Source organism: Thalassophryne amazonica, chromosome 14 (genome assembly GCF_902500255.1).
Source record: "Thalassophryne amazonica chromosome 14, fThaAma1.1, whole genome shotgun sequence".
Lineage (NCBI taxonomy): Eukaryota > Metazoa > Chordata > Actinopteri > Batrachoidiformes > Batrachoididae > Thalassophryne > Thalassophryne amazonica.
The window spans coordinates 55672018-55692541 of NC_047116.1; the positions used below are offsets into that span (position 1 = coordinate 55672018).

The 20524-nt window shown below is 40.6% G+C and overlaps 2 protein-coding genes across 2 annotated transcripts; both read right to left on the reverse strand.

Annotated features, from left to right (window-relative positions):
* Positions 1-2995: 2995 nt before the first annotated feature.
* On the reverse strand, positions 2996-3943 carry LOC117524282 (olfactory receptor 49-like). The gene has a single exon (XM_034186052.1). It carries the CDS (start codon positions 3941-3943, stop codon positions 2996-2998), a length of 948 nt encoding a protein of 315 aa, XP_034041943.1.
* A 5701-nt stretch (positions 3944-9644) lies between these two features.
* On the reverse strand, positions 9645-11547 carry LOC117524283 (olfactory receptor 1468-like). The gene is made up of 2 exons (XM_034186053.1): positions 10802-11547; positions 9645-9837 (listed from the first exon to the last, which is right to left on the reverse strand). Exons 1-2 carry the CDS (start codon positions 11545-11547, stop codon positions 9645-9647), a joined length of 939 nt encoding a protein of 312 aa, XP_034041944.1.
* Between the last annotated feature and the right edge of the window lie 8977 nt (positions 11548-20524).

A 20524-nucleotide genomic window follows, 5' to 3' on the forward strand; every position in this document is an offset into this window, starting at 1 on the left:
TGTTCATGGGTGGCACCTGGTATCTGGACAGAGTTGGTCAAATGGCCTCTTGCTTGGCATTCACTGTCATGAGGCTGCTGGTGTGCTCCAGCCACCCACCACAGAGTGGGTGGTTGGTAAGGTTAGACCTTACTTGTGTGAAGTGCCTTGAGGAAACTTTGTTGTGATTTGGTTCTATATAAATGAAATACATTTAATTGAAATTGAAGACTGCCTAGATCGAGGCATTCGGCCAGGGTTCGATGTGGCCAATGATTTTGCAAAGGCCCTCAGCCGCAGCACAATTTGTCGAACCAGCATAAACATGCCTACAACATGCAACAGCATACAGCATGATCAGATGGCAGCATGACCTAATCTTGCCTGCCGTTCGAATGGGTTTCCAAGTGACATGCGAATGTAGAGTGTATGTGCTGTGGCCAAATGGTTGTGGCGACTGCTGTACGAGGTGTTTGAGGTGGCTCTGAAATTTCACAAGTGCCATTCAAATCCTTCTTTGTGCACCATTCAGTCTCAATTGTGTTATGTGTGAAAGAGCCTTTATCCACTTCATTAACAGAAAAGAAGAACTGCTTACACAGGGAAGAAAGCTGAAAGGGACCAATGTCTATGTAAATGAACACCTAATCCAAAAACATGCAGACATTACAAGACAGGCACGGCTACTGAGAAAACAAGAAAATACAGTCAACATGGACATCCAATTGTAAGTTATACATTAAACTGAATGGGACTTCAAAACAAACAAAAACTCTAGTCATATTATATATATATATATATATATATATATATATATATATATATATATATAAACCCAATTCCAGTGAAGTTGGGTCATTGTGTAAAATGAAAATAAAAACAGAAATGGATGCCCGCAACACGTTTCAAAAAAGCTGGGACAGTGGTATGTTTTCCACTGTGTTACATCACCTTTCCTTCTAACAACACTCAATAAGCATTTGGGAACTGAGGACACTAATTGTGAGTGTCATGATTGTGTATGAAAGGAGCATTCCCAAAAGTCTCAGCCGTTCACAAGCAAAGATGGGGCAAAGATCACCACTTTCTGAACAACTGCGTTAAAAAATAGTCCAACAGTTTAAGTACAATGTTTCTCAACGTTCAATTGCAAGGAATTTAGGGATTCCATCATCTACAGTCCATAATTATAAGACGGCACTACATTAACAACCAACATCATTGTGTAAAGGATCTTACTGCGTGGGTTCAGGAACACTCCAGAAAACCATTGTCAGTTAACACAGTTTGTCACTACATCAACAAGTGCAAGTTAAAACTCTACCTGCTTATTTCAGCAAGACAATGGCAAGCTACATTCTGCACGTGTTACAACAGCATGGCTTCATAGTACTAGACTGGCCTGCCTGCAGTCCAGACTTGTCGCCCATTGAAAATGTGTGGTGCATTATGAAGCGCAAAATACGACAATGGAGACCCTGGATTGTTGAACAACTAAAGTCATACATCAAGCAAGAATGGGAAAGAATTCCACCTACAAAGTTTCAACATTTACTGTCCTCAGTTCCTAAACACTTATTGAGTGTTGTTAGAAGGAAAGGTGATGTAACACAGTAGTAAACATACCACTGTCCCAGGTTTTTTGAAACATGTTGCAGGCATCCATTTCAAAATGAGCAAATATTTGCACAAAAACAATAAAGTTTATCAGTTTGAACATCAAATATCTTGTCTTTGTGGTGTATTCAATTGAATATAGGTTCAAGAGGATTTGCAAATCATTGTATTGTGTTTCCAACTTCATTGGAATTGGGGGTTGTATACATTTTTATTTTTCTGGTTAAAGGGGAGGTTTTGCTTCTCCCAACACCCTTTAGTAAAGTTCCAAAACATGTGAATGAAAATACATAAGAAACTTGACTATCTGCACAATTTCTCCATTCACAGCCACAGAAGACTATAACTTCTTCTGTGTTGTCTGGGTGTCTTGGTGGCTTCCCTCACTTGTCTCCTTCTTGCACAGTCACTCAGTTTTTGAGAATTCTCTACTCCATACAGATTTACCATAGAGTATTATACGGATTGTATTTTTGCATAAGTGATGTAAATAAAGTCATTGGACAACATGTCTTAACTCAGAAATCAGGATTTTTCTCAGTGTCAAGATTGTGAACTGACTTGAAGCATTCAGATACAAAACCCAATATTTCCATTTCTTTAAAAGAAGACAAATGCATGTTAAAATGTAGATGAAAAAGGAAAACACATTAGAAGATAACAATGCTAAAATACCCTCAGCCATATGAGCATTAAAATCGGAAACAGAAGAGATAAATAGAAACCTTTTGACCTCTTAAAATAGGTCAAGGTTAGCCATCTGTGAACCTGTCCAAGGTTTATGTCCCAAGAATGTTCCCTGTGAATTTGAACAGGATTGGATTTATGTTGAGCACAGATAAATGGACAGACAGACAGACACAAAGTCTTTGCAATACCCCATGGCCACATTTTGGCCTCAGGCAAAAATGCTGAGCTTTCCATAAATTAAATGAATGTTTTTTTTTTTTCTTCAAATTCCTTAATAGTTTGCACAGTGATATTTACCTCAGCAACCAAGTGCATGTTGGTCTCAGAAATTTGTTTTGCATCTGAACCCTTCATTTCTATCCAATCCTTACACAAAACAGCAGCTCCAGTGTGTCTTACTTAGTTATCAGACATAAAACAATTAAAATTCAAAGTAGATTAATTAAAGGAATAATTTCAAATATAGTTTAGTCTAAATCAATGGAAAACTGCAAGTGATATAACATATGAAAATATTGTAAAAGTACTTTTCAGTACTCACATGGTTCATGATTGCGGGTTAATTCAGATTGGTGTTAAACAAGAAGACAAAGGTCAAATTTGAAACCTATTCACAAACAGCATTCTGAGAGCTTTATCACGTTCAGCATCTTTTCACTAAGTTGTATTTTTTTTTTTTATCTCAAAACCTTTGTTTTCACTTTAAAACTCACCATTGTGAATTCACCCTTTTTTGCAGTTTCTTTCCAGCATAGAAATAATTCACAAATTTATTGCGGATTTTGGTGAGTTTGAGTCCATATATGAGTGGGTAAACAACTGGTGGAATAAACAGCAATTCAATTGCCATTAAGTTAGAGAGATCTTGAGACAAATCACTCGAACCAAACCTCATGTAGAATAAATCCAAAAGCAAAGAAAATAAAAAAATGAAGAGACACATTAAATGTGGCAAACATGTCTGCATAAACCTGCTCCAGCTGTTTTTGGATGATAAACATGTTCTTATCAGGTAAACATAAGACCACAAAATAAACCCGACATGACCCAAATAAAACAGGATATTAAAATATCCTACAGCAATATTTGCTTTCGGAGGTGAACAAGCAAGAGAAACAATCATCCAGTTAACACAGTATATTCTATTTATGTGAGAACCACACAACTGTGATCCCAGTAATGTCATAGTGTTCATAAGCATACAACAAAGTGGTATCAGCCAGGAGAAAAACACAAAGACAGAGACTCTCTGTTTTGTCATGAAGGAATGGTACTGCAGAGGTCGACATATAGCCACATATCTGTCGTACGCCATCAGGGTGAGGATGGAAAAGTCAGCTATTATTGCTGAATGTATTACAAAACCCTGTAACATACATCCAGCATATGAAATGACATGAGAAGACAGAAGGTCCAAAAGGAATTTAGGATAAAATCCAACAGTACCATACAGTGTATTAATGCAAAAATTACACAAGATGATATACATGGGCTCATGAAGGTTCTTATCCATAATAATGGCAATAATAATACTGCCATTTAACAACAGAATCAATAAATACCACAACAAAGAAAACAAGAAGAGGGCAATTTTCTCTTCAAATGTGAAATTTAACCCTGAAAGTGTGAAAATTGTTATGACTGAAACATTCCACATCAGCTTGAAGTTTCTTGTCACAATAACCTGTAAAGTAAAACAACTTTCAAAACCTAAAATTAAACATAAATCAGTGGGGCCAAATGGAACAATTCATACAACCTGTAAAGTGTCACAGAGAAGTGAACAGTCTGTGTTGTGCATCAGTGTGTGGCAAAGTGGCTTCTGTTCCTCAATCTCAGCCCTGTTTCTGACAACATCAAGAGAGGTTTTGGAATGAAATAGACCAATCATGGGGAACTTATGATGTAATCAGAGGATGGACTGTTTTGTTTTGTTTTTTCTTCTTGTTTTTGCTGCATTTGAACATACAGCTAACCAGAAAGCAAACTGAAAAGTTATCTTTTATAATGCTAAACCGATAAACTGCCTAAAAACTTCATGACTTTAAATTGTGTCTCCCGTATGGGCTCAGCTACTACCAAACCGATTTTGAGTTTAAACACCACCAAGCTTTTAATACTTAGAACCAAAGGCAATCAGAAACCCAAACACATCCAGTGAGCCACCACTTCTGTCTTTGTGCTCCTGCCCACTGTTGTACGGAAGCGTCATTTACCTGACAGCATACAGTGGTCCAGCCATGGGTGGAGGTTTGACTTATGGTTAGGGCCGGCCCAAGCCTTTATGGGGCCTTAAGCAGAATTTCATTTGGGGGCCCCCCTACCATCACCTCAGCACCAGATGCCCCATTATTCCTTAGGCTACACTGTTATGTGTGTAACGTACCCACAATCATTAGCATTATTTGTAATTATCTTACATCATACAGGTGTCATTCTTGTTTTTAACCTTAAAGGGGTAACAAACTCATAAATATGTTTTAATTAACTTCTACATACAGAGTGATGTATAAGTATGGCTCATTAATTTAACTATTTGAAAGTAACATCAGCAGGCTGGAGACTGCATTTATAGTAAACACGTTAAATAGTTTAATTTCTTTCAGATGTGCAATGGTGTGCAAAATGTTCAATATCCAAATACAAAATATAATCAAATGACATTCACATTGTTGTGGCTGGGGTGCCTGGCTGGCTTTTGTTTCTGTCCTCTGTTTTCTGTCTTTTGTTTTTCCTTCCAGGTGGCATGCGTTCAGGACTGAGTGGCTGTGTGGCTGAGTTATTAGGACCTCACCCTGATCACCTGAGGCTGGTCATGTGCAGCTCGTCAGGACTCACAGCTGTGGTGCATCTTTATGGATTGGGGCATGGTTGCATTTAAGTCTGGAGTACACAGTGTGTATTTGCCAGAGACTCGACCTTGTGACCAGACGGGTGAGATTGACGTTTGGAGAACCATCTCATCATCATGGACGCAGAGACCGTACCAGGTTTGATGCCATGGTCTGTGAAAGAGGAGGGGGTGAGGTCTCATGCTCGTCAGCACACTTCCTGAGGTATTTTAGGTTTTGTGACTAACATGAGTACAGTCAGTAAATGTGGTGTCCTTCACACCTTATTATATTGAGCTGTTATGTTAGTCGTTTAATCAGCTTCCACTGCAGTGGAGAATTGAACTGGGTGTTCCATGCCTGCAGGGTGGGAAGCTGATTGGTGATTAAGCCAGGAAGTGTTTGCTGTTTATGTACACCTTTGAGTGGTCTCTCTGTGTGTGGAGTGGTGGACTCACATGATGGTTTCTTCTTTCACAGACTCAGTTGGTCGCGGCCACCTGGGGGGTGTCGGTGGGGTCCTTGGGTCCGAACTGTTCTGGCTCCGGACCGTTTGTGCTGCTGGGAGCGCACCGTTCTTCCACCTCGCCAGACCGCGCACTTGTTATTAATAAGCACTCACTGTTATGTTATTAAATTCTGTTATCCTTTGAACCATGCTCTGTTTCCTTTATGCTGGGTCCTATTGTCAAACGCTGGTCGGTACTCCGACTGCGTCCGACACATAACACACATTATCTTACAGAAAAATAAAGTTGTAATCAAAATTAAATATTTAAATAATAAATACAATACTTAAATAATCTCCAAAATGAACATATAAATCCACAACATAACAGCAATGTGTGTGCATAGCAATGCACAAACACTGCACTGGGGGCTATTGCTTTAACTTTGGCCTGCAAACCATTGAGAGCTGAGCTACTTTTCCCCACCTTTTGCACCAAATTAATCTGAGGAGTTGATCTGCCCTGCTGTTTAAGTTTTTCTTTGTAAGGAAGACTATCAAATGGCTTCGCCAAAATCCAGTCCACAACATTCAAATTGTCTGCCATTATGTGCAGCTTGCTACCTAGCTAGCTCGGTAGCTGGGACTGGCGCGAGGCTAGTGTGAAGTGTGTCCGCCTGTGAGTGCTTTGTGACGGTGGAGGAGCTCAGCAGCACCCCCTGCTCGGTAGGGACAGAAACTGCGATAGAAGTCAGAAAGAGTGATAGAAGTCAGTCTCCAAACACAAGCAGCTACAAAAAAAAAAAAACACCAGAAATAGCTAGATTTGTCGCTAGTCGTTTTAACAAAGAAAATGCCGCTAAGAGGATTAGGAAAGTCGCGGGTTCAACTCAGAACAGAATGAAAACGTTCCCACAGATGTTACACCAAAAGATCGCTGATTCGCTCATTTCGCTGTCAATCAAAAAGGGATTCAGCCTCAGACAGATCATCCAATCATCATGCAGAAGCTGAGCGTCTGGCCAGCCGAGGCCAGCCCACTGCCCATAGACCCCCAGACACGCTGAGCATCCGATGGGTGGGACAAAGCCCAGCATTTATCCAGTGACTCGTATCATTTCGCTGCATGCTTTGTGTCGCTATTGAAGTCTGTGGATGCTCAGCGTCCACACTGTTTAAAGCACTGTGAAGCTGCGGGTTTGAGTGAGAGGAAAGCCTCGTTACCAGTGATAAGAAGCTGATTCTGAACAAAAGTTGAGTGCTTTGTCGCGCATATTTAGTCAATGACATGTACACACAACAGTATATATTTGATCACTTATTTTTTGACATTTTAGGGGAAGCTGAGCTTCCCTTGCAGTCTTAGAGCAATCGCCTCTGACTTTAAGACACCTAAAGCACTTTACACTAAATGAACGGAGCATTTCGCAAATAATGACAACAAAAATTGTAATATTGGACATGCAAACCTACGTTTGTCTTGTTGTTTTTTGTCGTCTTCCAACTTCTTTTTTCTTTTCTCCGCTGGAGGGATAATTTCTTTTCTGAGACATGACTTGCACTCACTTCATTCCTCACGATTAGTCATCGACCATCTGACCCAAGTGGTGCATCTAAATTTGCCAAACGGTGGCAGCAGCCAACAGGAGGCATCAATTAACCTAGTATTGGTATTTTGTCAAAATGAATTTATTTTTTTCGGGTGTAGTACAATTTCGTTTAAATTATTCAATGTATATATATGTATATATTTACTTTTTTATCACAACGTCTCGGTGCTCTCGGGGCCCCCTGGTGGCGTGGAGGCCCTAAGCGACCGTGTAGTTGGCGTATGCCTTGGGCTGGCTCTGCTTATGGTTTTGATTTATAAATCAAATTAATCCGGATAGAATAACTACATTAATGCAAACTCTTAAAAAGTACAAAGTGATATATAACACATATCTGTTAATTTTAAAATAATACACTAATTCTGAAAATTTGAACATTAACACACAGATGCCAAAAGGGATTATGGGTAAACCTAGCCTCTGCTCATACTGATTGGTTGATTCATTTATTCTATATAAAAACCAACACAAGTGAATCAATGTAACGTGCTGGTGTTTATAAATGTGCTTTTGTAAAATATGTAATTTTTTTGATTTGTAAAAAAAAAAAGAAAATAAATTTTCAAGATCCCACTAGACAGTGCCTAAGCGCACGTGTGATGATATTACAACAAGAGATTTTGTCATGGAAAGCCGCGCGGAGGCTTCGCGCGTAAAGACCGATTCGCTTTGGAAGCGAGACAAGGAACACCTCCGTTTCGGCGTGTCAGAGGACAAGTTTGGACATGTCTTACTCGGCTTTCAATGCTTACCAGTCCAGTAAGTATCAGTGAAGTTGTGCAGAGCTGGACATGTCCAAACTTGTCCTCTGACATGCCGAAACGGAGGTGTTCCTTTGTCTCGCTTCCAAAGCGAATCGGTCTTTACGCGCGAAGCCTCCGCGTGGCTTTCCATGACAAAATCTCTTGTTAAAAGTGAAATCTGCCGGAAAATGGCTGATGTCCAGCTCTTGTGATAACCAGAGAAAGAGCACACGACGGTTCTCGTATCCACAGAGCCATCAGCTCAGAAATGGTCCAGTGGCTTGTGCCGTGTCGTCGCAGCTCGGAGCACGGCGCGCTGAGCATCCTTAAAGGGGTCCTTAAAGCTGTACTACCAGACCTTATTCTCTGTGAAGCCTGTAAAAGTTTCACCGAAAGCCAGATAAATTTTTCAAAAAGTTTCCAGGTGCCAGTCTCTAACAGCTTCTGAAAAAATTCTGATGGAAAAAAACCCCAAATCATTCCGCCATTTCCAGACAATGAAAATCTGATGACAGGGCAGGACCACTCCTTCCACAAGGCATGCTCACAGGCGAATGACGTCACCGACAGGCGTGGAAAAACTCATGCATGCGCACAAGGGTTCAAGCATGTCTGACGTGAAAACATATGAATCAAATCCATATAGTTTAAAAAAAAAAATAAAAAGGTACAATACTTTATGGACAGACCTCGTATATGTATTTGTTTGGGGGTTTTTTGGAGGGGGGAGGGTTTCCTTGTCTTCAGTACATAAATGTGTCATAACATCTGTGACTATGTTTATATGACCACAATAATGTGATAACTGGGAATAATCTGGTATTGGTAATAATCTGATTTGACATGTTTTCATGCACTTTTGTAACGTAATTGAAAAACACAGAACAGCATGGTTTGTTCAGTTTGGTGGATTTCTGTCCATGTTTGTAATGTCCAGCTGGTGTTTCCTGTGAGCTTCCTGTGAAAATTTCCAAACAAGATTTTACTGAATATTTGGACAGAATATTAATACCAGTAAATGAAGTATTATTGTCATTTGGGCTTTAATTCAAAAACTAAATTAAAAAAAGAACTGTCTGTGATGTGGTGCAGGTTGAAAATCAGTCACAGAATGTATCCTTGATATGTTTAATTATGGGCTATTACTCAAAAATTTGGTGATTAGGTTTAAAGAAGTGGGCCACGTATGCTGGCAGTTGATGCACCTGTGTACTGCAGCTGGCTGTACCAAGTATAACTCGCTGCATGCAGCGAGAGTCTTCTTGTCAGAACAATATTATTTCTGTGTGATTGAGGCCTCAAAATACCACTGAGATTTAGAATAACTGATAACTGGTGGTATAATAATAACTGGTGGTGGTCTGATGCAGATATCGAAGTCAGAGAAAATCTTTGGTGTGGGTGGGTGATTTATTTTTAGCAGCAAGTGAAATGATGATCACAGCTGATTCTGCATCTCTGCAAGTGTGTTTTGCAAACAGACAAGATGAGTTGCAATTAAACATGCTCTGTGCTTCTGATGTTCAAGTTGTGTTTGTGTGACATTTGGTGGTTTGGACTCAGGATCACCTTTCAGTGTTCAAACACAACTTTGTCAAAGCCAGACCCTTTGAAATATGACTCCAGCTTTCATAGACTAAGCAGCACATGAAATAGGGATACTCTGAAACAAATCTCAAAATCCATCCTGAACATACTTGTGTACAAGGAGTAATTAACCTTGTTTCTAGTATGATAACATTCTGAAGATAGGTTTTCTAATTTCTGGTAACTTCAGGCCATATACAAGAGGATTCAGAATGGGAGGAATCACAACAAACTCAAGTGATAATGTGACAGCCAGAAAAAGATTTAACTGTTCAACGTCAAAACGACTGAGGACAACATCACAAAAGACAGTGATTACCGTATTTTCCGGACTATAAGTCGCACTTTTTTACATGTTTTGGCCGGGGGTGCGACCTATACTCCGGTGCGACTTATAAATGAAAAATATACCGGTAGGATCTCAATTTACTGTAACAAAACAATTTTACGTGACAGAGTCGATCTATGTTTTAAAATGGCCACCGGAAAAGGAAATGCAACGCATCATGGGCACTGTAGTATGACGGCCATCCTATAGTTCACGCTGGTCGCGATAACCAATCAGAGAACAGAACTTTGGATGCGTATTCCTCACCTCACCCACAGCGTGTGAAGCTGACGAACACGGTGCTTGCTGTTATTCCAGCATGGCGAGCAGAACAGCTTCAACCCTTGGATATCAATGTGAGCAGAGTGTTTAAGTTGACGCTGAGAGCTGCATGGGAGCATTGGGTGAGCGACGGTGGAGGATTAGCGTGTGCACTTGGAAGGAGCTGTATCGACACCGCTGGGATGCCATGAGCTGCGCAGGTAGGCGCTGCATGGTTCGGCTCGCAATGTGGTCCGCAAAATACAAACATATCCGTAGGTAAAATGCAGCTCACGAGAGGGCACTCCAGGCTTGTGTGACTGTTCCTGCGACTTCTGACTACCATAGAAAAATAAAAATTTTAACGTTACTGATAACATAACAAGACAACAGAGAAGGCCCGAAAAAATGCCACCAAAAAGAAAATCATACTCTGCAGATTACAAGTTGCGACTGGTGAAATATGCATCCAAAAACGGTAGCCGTCACAATATTATCATCTGAACTTTTCATGTTAACATACCTGTATGTCCATGGGACTTATAGTCCAGTGGACCTTATTTATGGTTTATTTTTCTTTATAATGGATAAAGTGGCTGGTGCGACTTATACTCCGGTGTGACTTATTTATGGTTTATTTTTCTTTATAATGGATAAAGTGGCTGGTGCGACTTATACTCCGGTGCGACTTATAGTCCGGAAAATACGGTACATAATTAACAAATGTAATAATGTGTGGAAGACAGCTTTGTATGACTTTGCCTTTGAACTCTGGAGAGCATTTTCTGCAAACCAGGAAAATCCTTACATAAGTATACAAGACAAAAACAAGGGGAAGAAAGACTGTAATCATGGAAACCAACATACCAACAAGGTTATTGATCACAGTTGGAACACATGACAGCTTTACAACTGGCCAGTTGGCACAGAATACCTTTGGTATCTTATTGCTATACAACGGCAGTGTGGAGGTTAGATAAACACAGGTTGAAACAGAAAAACTAGGATAGAACCAAGCTAACACAACTAGTGCAGACATGGCCTTGGAGGTCATTTTGTTGTGGTAATGCAAAGGCTGACACACAGCAACATATCGATCATATGCCATAACACTTAAAATGGTAAGCTCATATGAGGCATACGTGTATATGACATAAATCTGAGTTAAGCAGGCTGAGCGTAAGATCAAATGAGTGTCAGATAAAATGTCTTGCAAGAATCTCAGGAAGAAGCCAGAGCAGCCATACAGAGAGTTGATAGAAAGGCACAGAATAAAAATATACATTGTCTCATGTAATGATTTCTCTCTCACTATTACCACTATTATGACAAGATTAGCTGATATTATAGTAGCATACAACAGGAAGCACAAGATAAATGTCAGGTAGCGATAACTGCCCATGTGTACAAACACAGTCAGGTTGAAATAAAGTGGAAAACTACTGTTTATCATTCAACCCGACAATGTACCAGCGATTGGTTACAGAATAAAATTTTACAGGTGCATTAAACAACAGGTGTTATGGAGGTTTGAACTGAATGTCTAAGCCAAAGAAAGGCACCTCATCTTGGTCTGTGCAAAGTCCACAGCAGGTTATGAGTTCACAGATTGGTGGCTCTTTAACTTGTCACACAGTTACATCATTGCAACTGTCTCACCATGGGGAATTTGTTCCCATCGCAAGGTAAAACTGCAATTTTATTACACGCAAAATAAAATCATCTGTTGTTAATAGCAACATAATATCATATATAGAAAACTTTATGAAACAAATATACATATCAACATCAAAATAGTGGCCTCTATGTGTGTGTATGAGTGTGTGTGTGTGTATAGCTTCAATCACTGAGAAACAGCTGGGGAGAGCAACAAAATAATGTTGTTGTGGTTCATGTTATTTTAAGTGTTGTTAGTGTTATTGATATATGTTTTGGAGTTCAATTGGTTTAGTTAGTTTAGTTAAGTGTCATGTTGCTGTTACCATGAGTGAGTTAAATGTCATGTTGCAGGTACCATGAGTGAAATCTGTACTGTTTTTGATGTCTTCCACCACCATCTGTTTGTGGGTGTGTAAAAGCCCAAAACTAAAGCACCTGCTTACAGGACAATGCAGAAAAGACAAAAAGCTTTGCATGCCTGCATGCAATTTTGATCACAGACAAACTGGGGAGAGCTAACATTTGTCATTTTGTGTGCTTATATATTTTGGGTCAAGGATGACTGGTGCCAAAACGGAACATTGATAGGAGTCATATTTTTAGAGAAGCTACATATATTATCTAACAACACTGAACAATGGATGTTGACATTTACATTCTGGGCTCACACGCTAATCCCGCAGGAGGCAGTGAATCATCGATTTGGTTCGGGTCGGTACTACACGGTGTGGTGCGGTCAGAAACAGAGTAATTTAACATATTAAACATTATTTTATTATTTTATTTTTATTTTTTTTATCTTAGTGGACCATTTTCATTGTGTACAGAATGCTGATGAGTCAACTGGCTGTGGTAAACATTGACATGACTGAATGGAGTGCTGTGACTCTTTAAACATTTAAAGCTGCTTTCTGGTCTGATCAGGTCATCACAGACCTTAATAATGAAACTATGTCATGATTTAAACTTTTAAAGTGCTAGTCGACCACAATCAGGTGTGATCAGACCTGATGGTGTGATCTGTCATCAGCAACGGCGCTTTAAAAGTTTAAATCATCAGCCATCAGATCACACTTCTGTGTGATCAGACAGCGCAACACCAGCATCCTCTGAGAAACGCACCTGCAGCAGAAAAAAACAGAGGGACTTGTTTTAAAACGCTGCATTTCTAGCCAAGACCAGGAATTAAAGTATTTTCAGACATTTTCCATAATCAGATCGCTTTATTATGTGGATATGTGTCCATCAGACTGGGATGATCAATTGGACTGAAGCAAACAGGTAATATTTACTCTGTATGTGAATGAAACAGTCTGTCCGCATGAGGACTGCAGGTTTCAGCCAATGAGTGGCCAGCATTAATGGCTGTATTTAGACTTATGACTAAATTACAAGAAATGTGTGCCAACAATCACAAAACCTATCCACAACTTATGTCTTGCATGTGTGGGACGTATGAGTACGCTTCAGCATACCCAAAATTTTTCAAGGAGTTCAATGTATTAGGACGTATATCAGCGAGCTTCAACATGCTCCTAACTTATAAGAAAACTTAGCTTTAACTTATTAGACTTATGCGAACATTTTTTTAATAAGGTTAGCATATGCTGGCTAAATCGTCAAGGTGTGACAGGGTCTTTACGCGGGTAGAACCTGCAACACACTCTTACCATACTCTTCCTTTAAAATGACCCCAACAGCATTTCTCTTCCTATCCACACCATGATACAGCAACTTGAACCCATGGCCTATGCTCCTGGCCTTACTTCCCTTACACTTGGTCTCTTGCACACACAGTGTGTTGACCTTTCTCCTCTCTATGATGTCAGCCAGCTCTCTCCTTTTATTATTCATACTGCCAATATTCAAGATCCCTACTCTCACTTCCACCTTTTCAATTTTTCTCTTCTCCCACTGTCTTTGGACACATTTTCCTCCGCTTCTTCCTTTTTGCCCCACAGGAGCCCAATTTCCAATGACACCCTATTGAGCAACGGCACTGGTGGCAGTTGTTGTTAACCTGGGTCTTTACCGATCCGGTATGGAAAATTGATTGTACTCTACATGGTTATGTTGCCTTGTTTTACACTACATACCGTTCCTCACACAACCCTTCTCATTTATCAGGGCTTTGAACTAGCACTCAGAGTGTACTGGCTGCACACCCCATGTGGCTGAGATTTGACAAACTTTACGGTTAATGCCCTGCCTCCTTCTACCCTCTTCATTTATCCAGGCTTGGGACTGGCACTCAGAATGTACTTGGATTGCCATCCATCAATCTGTATCCAGATCACTTCCCAAATTCAGTGGAGTCTTCCATGCCCGAATATCTATCCGTGGTGCAAATTTGGTGAGAATCGGTGAAGTAGTTTTGACGTAATCCTTAAAACCCTATAAAGTGAAACTTGATCAAGAATCTGGAATCTGATCCGTATCACCTTCAGAATTTAATGGAGTCTTTCAAGGCCTAATACAGAGGTCACAGACTCATTCCAGAAAGGGCCGAGAGGGTGCAGGTTTTCATTGCAACCACCCACTCCACCAGGTGAGTTCACTGATTAACATCACTTTGAGCAGGTGGAATCAATTAATCAGTGAAATCACCTGGTGGAGTGGGTGGTTGCAAAGAAAACCTGCACCCTCTCAGCCCTTCCTGGAATACTTTGGATGCCACTACTCTAATATAACCCCAAGTCCAATGAAGTTTGGACGTTGTGTGAAATATAAATAAAACAGAATATAATGATTTGCAAATCCTCTTCAACCTATATTCAATTGAATAAACCACAAAGACAAGATATTTAATGTTTAAACTGATAATCTTGATTGTTTTTTGCAAATACTTGCTTATTTTGAAATGGATTCCTGCAACACGTTTCAGAAAAGCCAGGACAGTGGTATGTTTACCGCTGTGTTCCTTCTAACAATACTCAATAAGCGTTTGAGAACTGAGGACACTAATTATGAGTGTCATGATTGGGTATAAAAGAAGCATCCCCAAAAGGTTCAGCCGTTCACAAGCAAAGGTGGGGCGAGGATCACCACTCTGTGAACAACTGCATGAAAAAATAGCCCAACAGTTTAAGAACAATGTTTCTCAAGATTCAATTGCAAGGAATTTAGGGATTCCATCATCTACAGTCCATAATATAATCAGAAGTTTAGAGAATCTGGAGAACTTTTACACGTAAGCAGCAAGGCGGAAAAACAACATTGAATGCCCATGACTTTCGATCCGTCAGGTGGCACTGCATTAAAAATTGACATCATTGTGTAAAGGATCTTACCATGTGGGCTCAGGAACACTTCAGAAAACCATTGTCAGTTAACAGAGTTCATCGCTACATCTACAAGTGCAAGTTAAAACTCTACCATGCAAAGCAAAAGCTTTACATCAACAACTTCCAGAAATGCCGCCGCCTTTTCTGGGCCCGAGCACATTTGAAATGGACAGATGGAAAGTGGAAAAGTGTGCTGTGGTCTGATGAGTCCACATTTCAAATTGTTTTTGGAAATCATGGACATCGTGTCCTCAGACAGAAGAGGAAAAAGACCATCCAGATTGTTACCAGCACGAAGTTCAAAAACTAGCATCTGTGATGGTATGGGGATGTGTTAGTGCACATGGCATTGGCAACTTACACATCTGTGATGGCACCATCAATGCTGCATTATGCTGCAGTGGTGCATTATGAAGCGCAAAATACAACAGAGACCTTGGACTGTTGAACAACTGAAGTTGTACATCAAGCAAGAATGGGAAAACATTTAACCTACAAAGCTTGAAATTAGTGAAATTAGTGTCCTCAGTTCCCAAACGCTTATTAAGTGTTGTTAGAAGGAAAGGTGATGTAACACAGTGGTAAACACACCACTGTCCCAGCTTTTTTGAAATGTGTTGCAGGCATCCATTTCAAAATGAGCAAATATTTTCACTAAAACAATAAAGTTTATCAGTTTGAACATTAAATATCTTGTCTTTATGGTGTATTCAATTGAATATAGGTTGAAGAGGATTTGCAAATCATTGTATTCTGTTTTATTTACATTTTACACAACATCCCAGCTTCATTGGAATTGAGGTTGTATGTATCTGTGGTGCACATTTGGTGAGAATCCTTGACGTACTTTTGACATAATCCTTCAAAGCCTATATAATGTGAAATTGTATCTAGAATCTGTTTCCGGATCACTTCCAAAATTTAACAGAGTCTTCCATGGTCTAATATGTATCTGTGGTGAAACTTTTGTGAGAATCCATGCAGTAGTTTTGACGTGATACTGCTAAAAGTAAAGCCCCCATCACACATAGCAAGAATGTGCAGGAACCAGGCCGAAACTACAAATATTACCATAATGAGACTCAGTTGGGAGGGAAAGGGGTGTGGTCAGCAGTGTCAGAACGCAGCCAGACAACCTCACCCACACCTGCACAATGGCATCCAAAGTGCATGTAGACAACAGGTAGATGACACAGACTGCTGTCAGATGGCCATAAAAGGCACTGAAGACTGCCCAATGTCCAAACGTCTGGATGGTAAACATGGGACGGAGTGGAAAGGAGCGCTGTGTTCCTCATGTGAGTGTGCAGGGCGCACGTGCTGAAATGATCACTCAGCAGTGTGTGTGCATGTGTGTGTGTGTGTGTGTGTGTGTGTGTCTGTGTGTGTGTGTGTGTGTGTGTGTGTGTGTTCATAATGGCTGCATGAGCCACTAAGTGTGTGCCTGCGTGCGTGTACCACTGGACACCTTTGCTGAAAGTTTGTAGCTTTCACACCATGCGTCAGACGCAGCCTTTCCAGTGTTTTTGCTCACTTCTAAAGCACAACGCAACTCTGTACACCGTGATGTCGGATGGATTATCACATGGGATTTATTTTTTGCATGGTTACATCACACCTCCTACAGAGTTTAGAGGGTGATCAGGTAATAACATATGTTACAGTGGTGAGATGCGTTCATCTCTGTGCAATGACACGCATGAGACCACGGAAAGGCGCAGTGGCACACAGTGCTTTTGGTTTGATTGTGCGCTGTTCACACCCACTGTACATGATGAATGAGTGGCACATAACATGTTATTACATATCAACCTTTCCTTTGCCGTTCCTGGCCGGGGTCCAGTGGAGGTGAACATCCGTGGCACAACATGTAGGCAGGCTTTGCTGTGACCGATCGATCTCAGAGCTCAATCAACTGTGATCAGATCATTTCAGATGCTGTTTTGATGCTGTCAGAATATGGAGAGTGCAATCAGATGATACAAAAACTGCACATAGGCTGCTGTCAGATGTGTGTCCCATTTCAATGGCGCTGAGTGTTTTGAACTGTCCAACACACTCGGGACAGACAAGCGAATGGGGCCAAATATGTAGATGCTCACAGACTGCCATCTGTTGGTCTTCAGACCGCACATCAAAACTTCCCGATTGTGGACGGATGTGTCATTTTGACGCCATTCGGCCTCAGTCGGCATATGTGTGATGGGGTATAATGCTTCAAAACCTGTATAAAGTGAATCTTGATCCAGAATCGAGAATCCGGATCCGAATCACCTCCAAAATTTAATGGGGTCTTCCTTGGCCTAATATCTATCTGTGGCGAATGTCTCTACAAGATCAACACTTTCACCATATACAAATATACTTTTGAAGGCCGACTCCAGGAAGTCAATAAATGCATAATTCTTCATCTTGATAAACCACCCCAGCGCTGTGATTTCTCGCTCACCCTTTCTATTGCAGGAATCAAAGTATCCAATGATTCTGCTATGAGGTTAATCAAAGTACACAATGAAATGTGCTTAAGTATGGATGTTGTTTGTGTAAAGTTGCAAATGGTGCTGCTTGATCTACAAATACTGTACATTTTCAAACTTTGAATTTTGATGAAGATAAACATTCAATGCTTTGACCCTAAATTTCATAACACATTGACCCCTGCTCCCAAATGATTATCTGTATGCTGTATTGACTCAAGGCAAGGTGTATCACAAGAAAAATGATGTTTTGGTACTATAATACGTATATGTAAAAAAAAAAAATTTGCTTTTATTTTTCCAGTTATGAACTTGTGCTGCACATACTGTAGGTCATGAATGATGTAATGGTTGTGTAATAATTGCTTTAGTCCCTCTGCTCTGTGTATTACCCTCCACACCCATGGCATCTCTGGTGTGCTTATTGTGATGTTGAATGACAGTTTTAAGGAAATATTTTCATTGTTTTTGAGTTGTGAATTCAGCCAAACACATAGCTTTACATGATATTAAGAAATTAATAAAATATGGGAAAAAAAGTATGTGTGAAAAAATGCTAGTTAAGAATCTATTGCTGTTTGACAAGCCAATTACCTCAGTTAATGAGAGCCCCAAGGACATAGTGCTGTACACTTTATTTTTAAAAAGTCTATCAAAGGACAGTAATTAAAGTTGGACACTGGCATGAGGTCATTAATGCCACATTCCCCTGAGAGCAATTAAACAAACAGTATTACTCTGGGGACGTGCCTTGGTAACCAAAGAATAATATTTTTCAGTTTATTCTCAGACCAAAACAGTGGAAAAGAAATGCAAGCAAGTATGAAGTTAAACTGGCAATGGATAAAGTTAAAGTTTTAAAAAGGAAAAGTTAGTGACCTACATATTAAAAGTTTTACTACAGTGCATCCGGAAAGTGTTTACAGCGCTTCACTGTTTCCACAATTTATGTTCCAGCCTTATTCCAAAATGGAGGGAATACTTCAAGCTGCACAGCTGAGCGAGTAGACATTCCATAGCTCTGGAAAATAAGTTTCATCTGATCACAGAACAGTTTCCATGTTGCCTCAGACCATTTTAAATAAGCTTTGGCCAGGGCCGCTGCTAAGGTTTTGGAGGCCCTAAGCATAACGGGTCAGGGAGGCCCCCCCACACCCATACAAGAGAACCCCCCCCCCCCACACACACACACACACACACACAAAAGTTCTACTCAAACCATTGCTATTTATTAAAATTCACATTAAATACACATATAGCAATGAACATGTTGTGTGGGCCACTGAAGAGGAGGTACTGCTGGCCCACCACCACCAGAGGGCGCCCTGCTTGGAGTGCGGGCTCCAAGCACGAGAGGGCGCTAGACCCAGAAGAAGTGACAGCTGTCACTCATCCTCTGCACCAGCTGTCACTCGTTCATCATCACCACCATAAAAGCCGGACTGCAACTCCACCTCCCCGCCGAGAAATCGACTACCATTACCAAGGTAATTTCTCTGTGAACTTAAGACTGTATATCTGTCTAAACTCTTCTTTGCAGCCGTTTTCCTGTCGGTGAGACTCGTCTGTGGAGGTGGCGTTTGAGGTGTTCAGCGACGGCTTCGCAACACCTCCCACCCAGATAAGTGCTCAAACAGGAGCTGCACGAGTGTGTGCTTGGAGGTGGAGGGGCTTCCTCCCTCGTTAACTGTGAATTTACTGAGTGTGCGGACTCACACTCACTCATCATATTCTGCTTTCTGCCAGCAGTACCAGGGTCAACAGCCGAAGACAGAGGCCACCTGGGGACTCGGGACTTGGCGGCTCCGGTGTTCTTCAGACCGTTGGTGGTGGAAGCCGTGTGGGACGCGGCTTCTCTCTCGTCGGGGGTCTTCTATCTTCGAGCCTGCCCACACGTCACCTGGTGTTAAATTGACTGTGCAGATTACAGTACGTTTCATTGTGTATTATCGCAACATTAAATTGTTACCTTTTTGGCTTATTCACTGTCCGTTCATTTGCGCCCCCTGTTGTGGGTCTGTGCTACGACACCTTCCCAACAGAACATTTACAATGTTATAATAAGTAAGGCCATTAACAGTAAAGAACAGCATAATGTATAAATAATAACTTTCTTAACAGCAGCATTAGAATTAAATTAAATAAAAAACACTGTAGATTCCAAATAAACAATAAGCAATGAACAAATAGAATTATGCAAATAAATAAAGGCAGCTTTACATTAAAAAAAAATAAAATCAACTGCAGGTTCCAAACAAACAATGGCCGATGAACAAAAATAATTCAATTCAATCAAAACAATTTAAACCTTTAACACGTACTTACCAGCAAGGGATGCACGGGCATCATCTTTTTGTTTCTTTTTCCTCAGTTTTTCAGCTCCAGACTCCTGCTGTCGCTTCATTGTTTAATTGTGGCATCGTGGCAACTTGTCGTCTCGTGTCAGAATTGAATGTGGGCTAGCAGTGCTACTTCAGTTAGGCGCAGGGTTGCCAGATTGGGTGTTTTCCCATCCAATTGGTTTGTTTAGGGTAAAAATATGGCACTGGACGAGTTTTTTGTATAGAATTGCCACACACATTTTAAAAATTAGTTCAAATTGCGCAGGATTTAGTGCCTCCATGCATTTTTGAGCATTTATTGGACTGGAAATCGTCACATCTGGCAACCCTGGTTAGGTGACACAGCGAACAGAGAAAGACGCAAACAGGGCTGTACCATTTCAGGGAATCGAGGCGGGGATGGATGGGGGCTTTATATTAGGCAAAAAAACTGTTAATTTGCCCCAGTTAAGTAATGGGGTAGGGGCCTACACAATGTTTAAAGACAAAAACGATGGGCCTATTCATAAATAATTCATATTGATTTTGAAATGTAATAATGTAATAATTTCAACACATTTTCAGTCAGTTGGAGGCCCTGCAAACTAGTGCAACATGGTTGGTGCCCCACGCAGGCTGCGTAGTCTGCTTATGCCGAACGCGGCGCTTGCTTTGGCGCATAGAAGACA

Coding starts and splice junctions, on each gene's coding strand:
- LOC117524282 (XM_034186052.1), bottom strand. CDS start 3,943: ATGTGGAATGTTTCAGTCATAACAATTTTCACACTTTCAGGGTTAAAT.
- LOC117524283 (XM_034186053.1), bottom strand. CDS start 11,547: ATGATAAACAGTAGTTTTCCACTTTATTTCAACCTGACTGTGTTTGTA. Junction 9,838..10,801: donor ACATTTGTTAATTATGTACC/GTATTTTCCGGA, acceptor TGCGACTTATAG/TCCGGAAAATACGGTAATCA.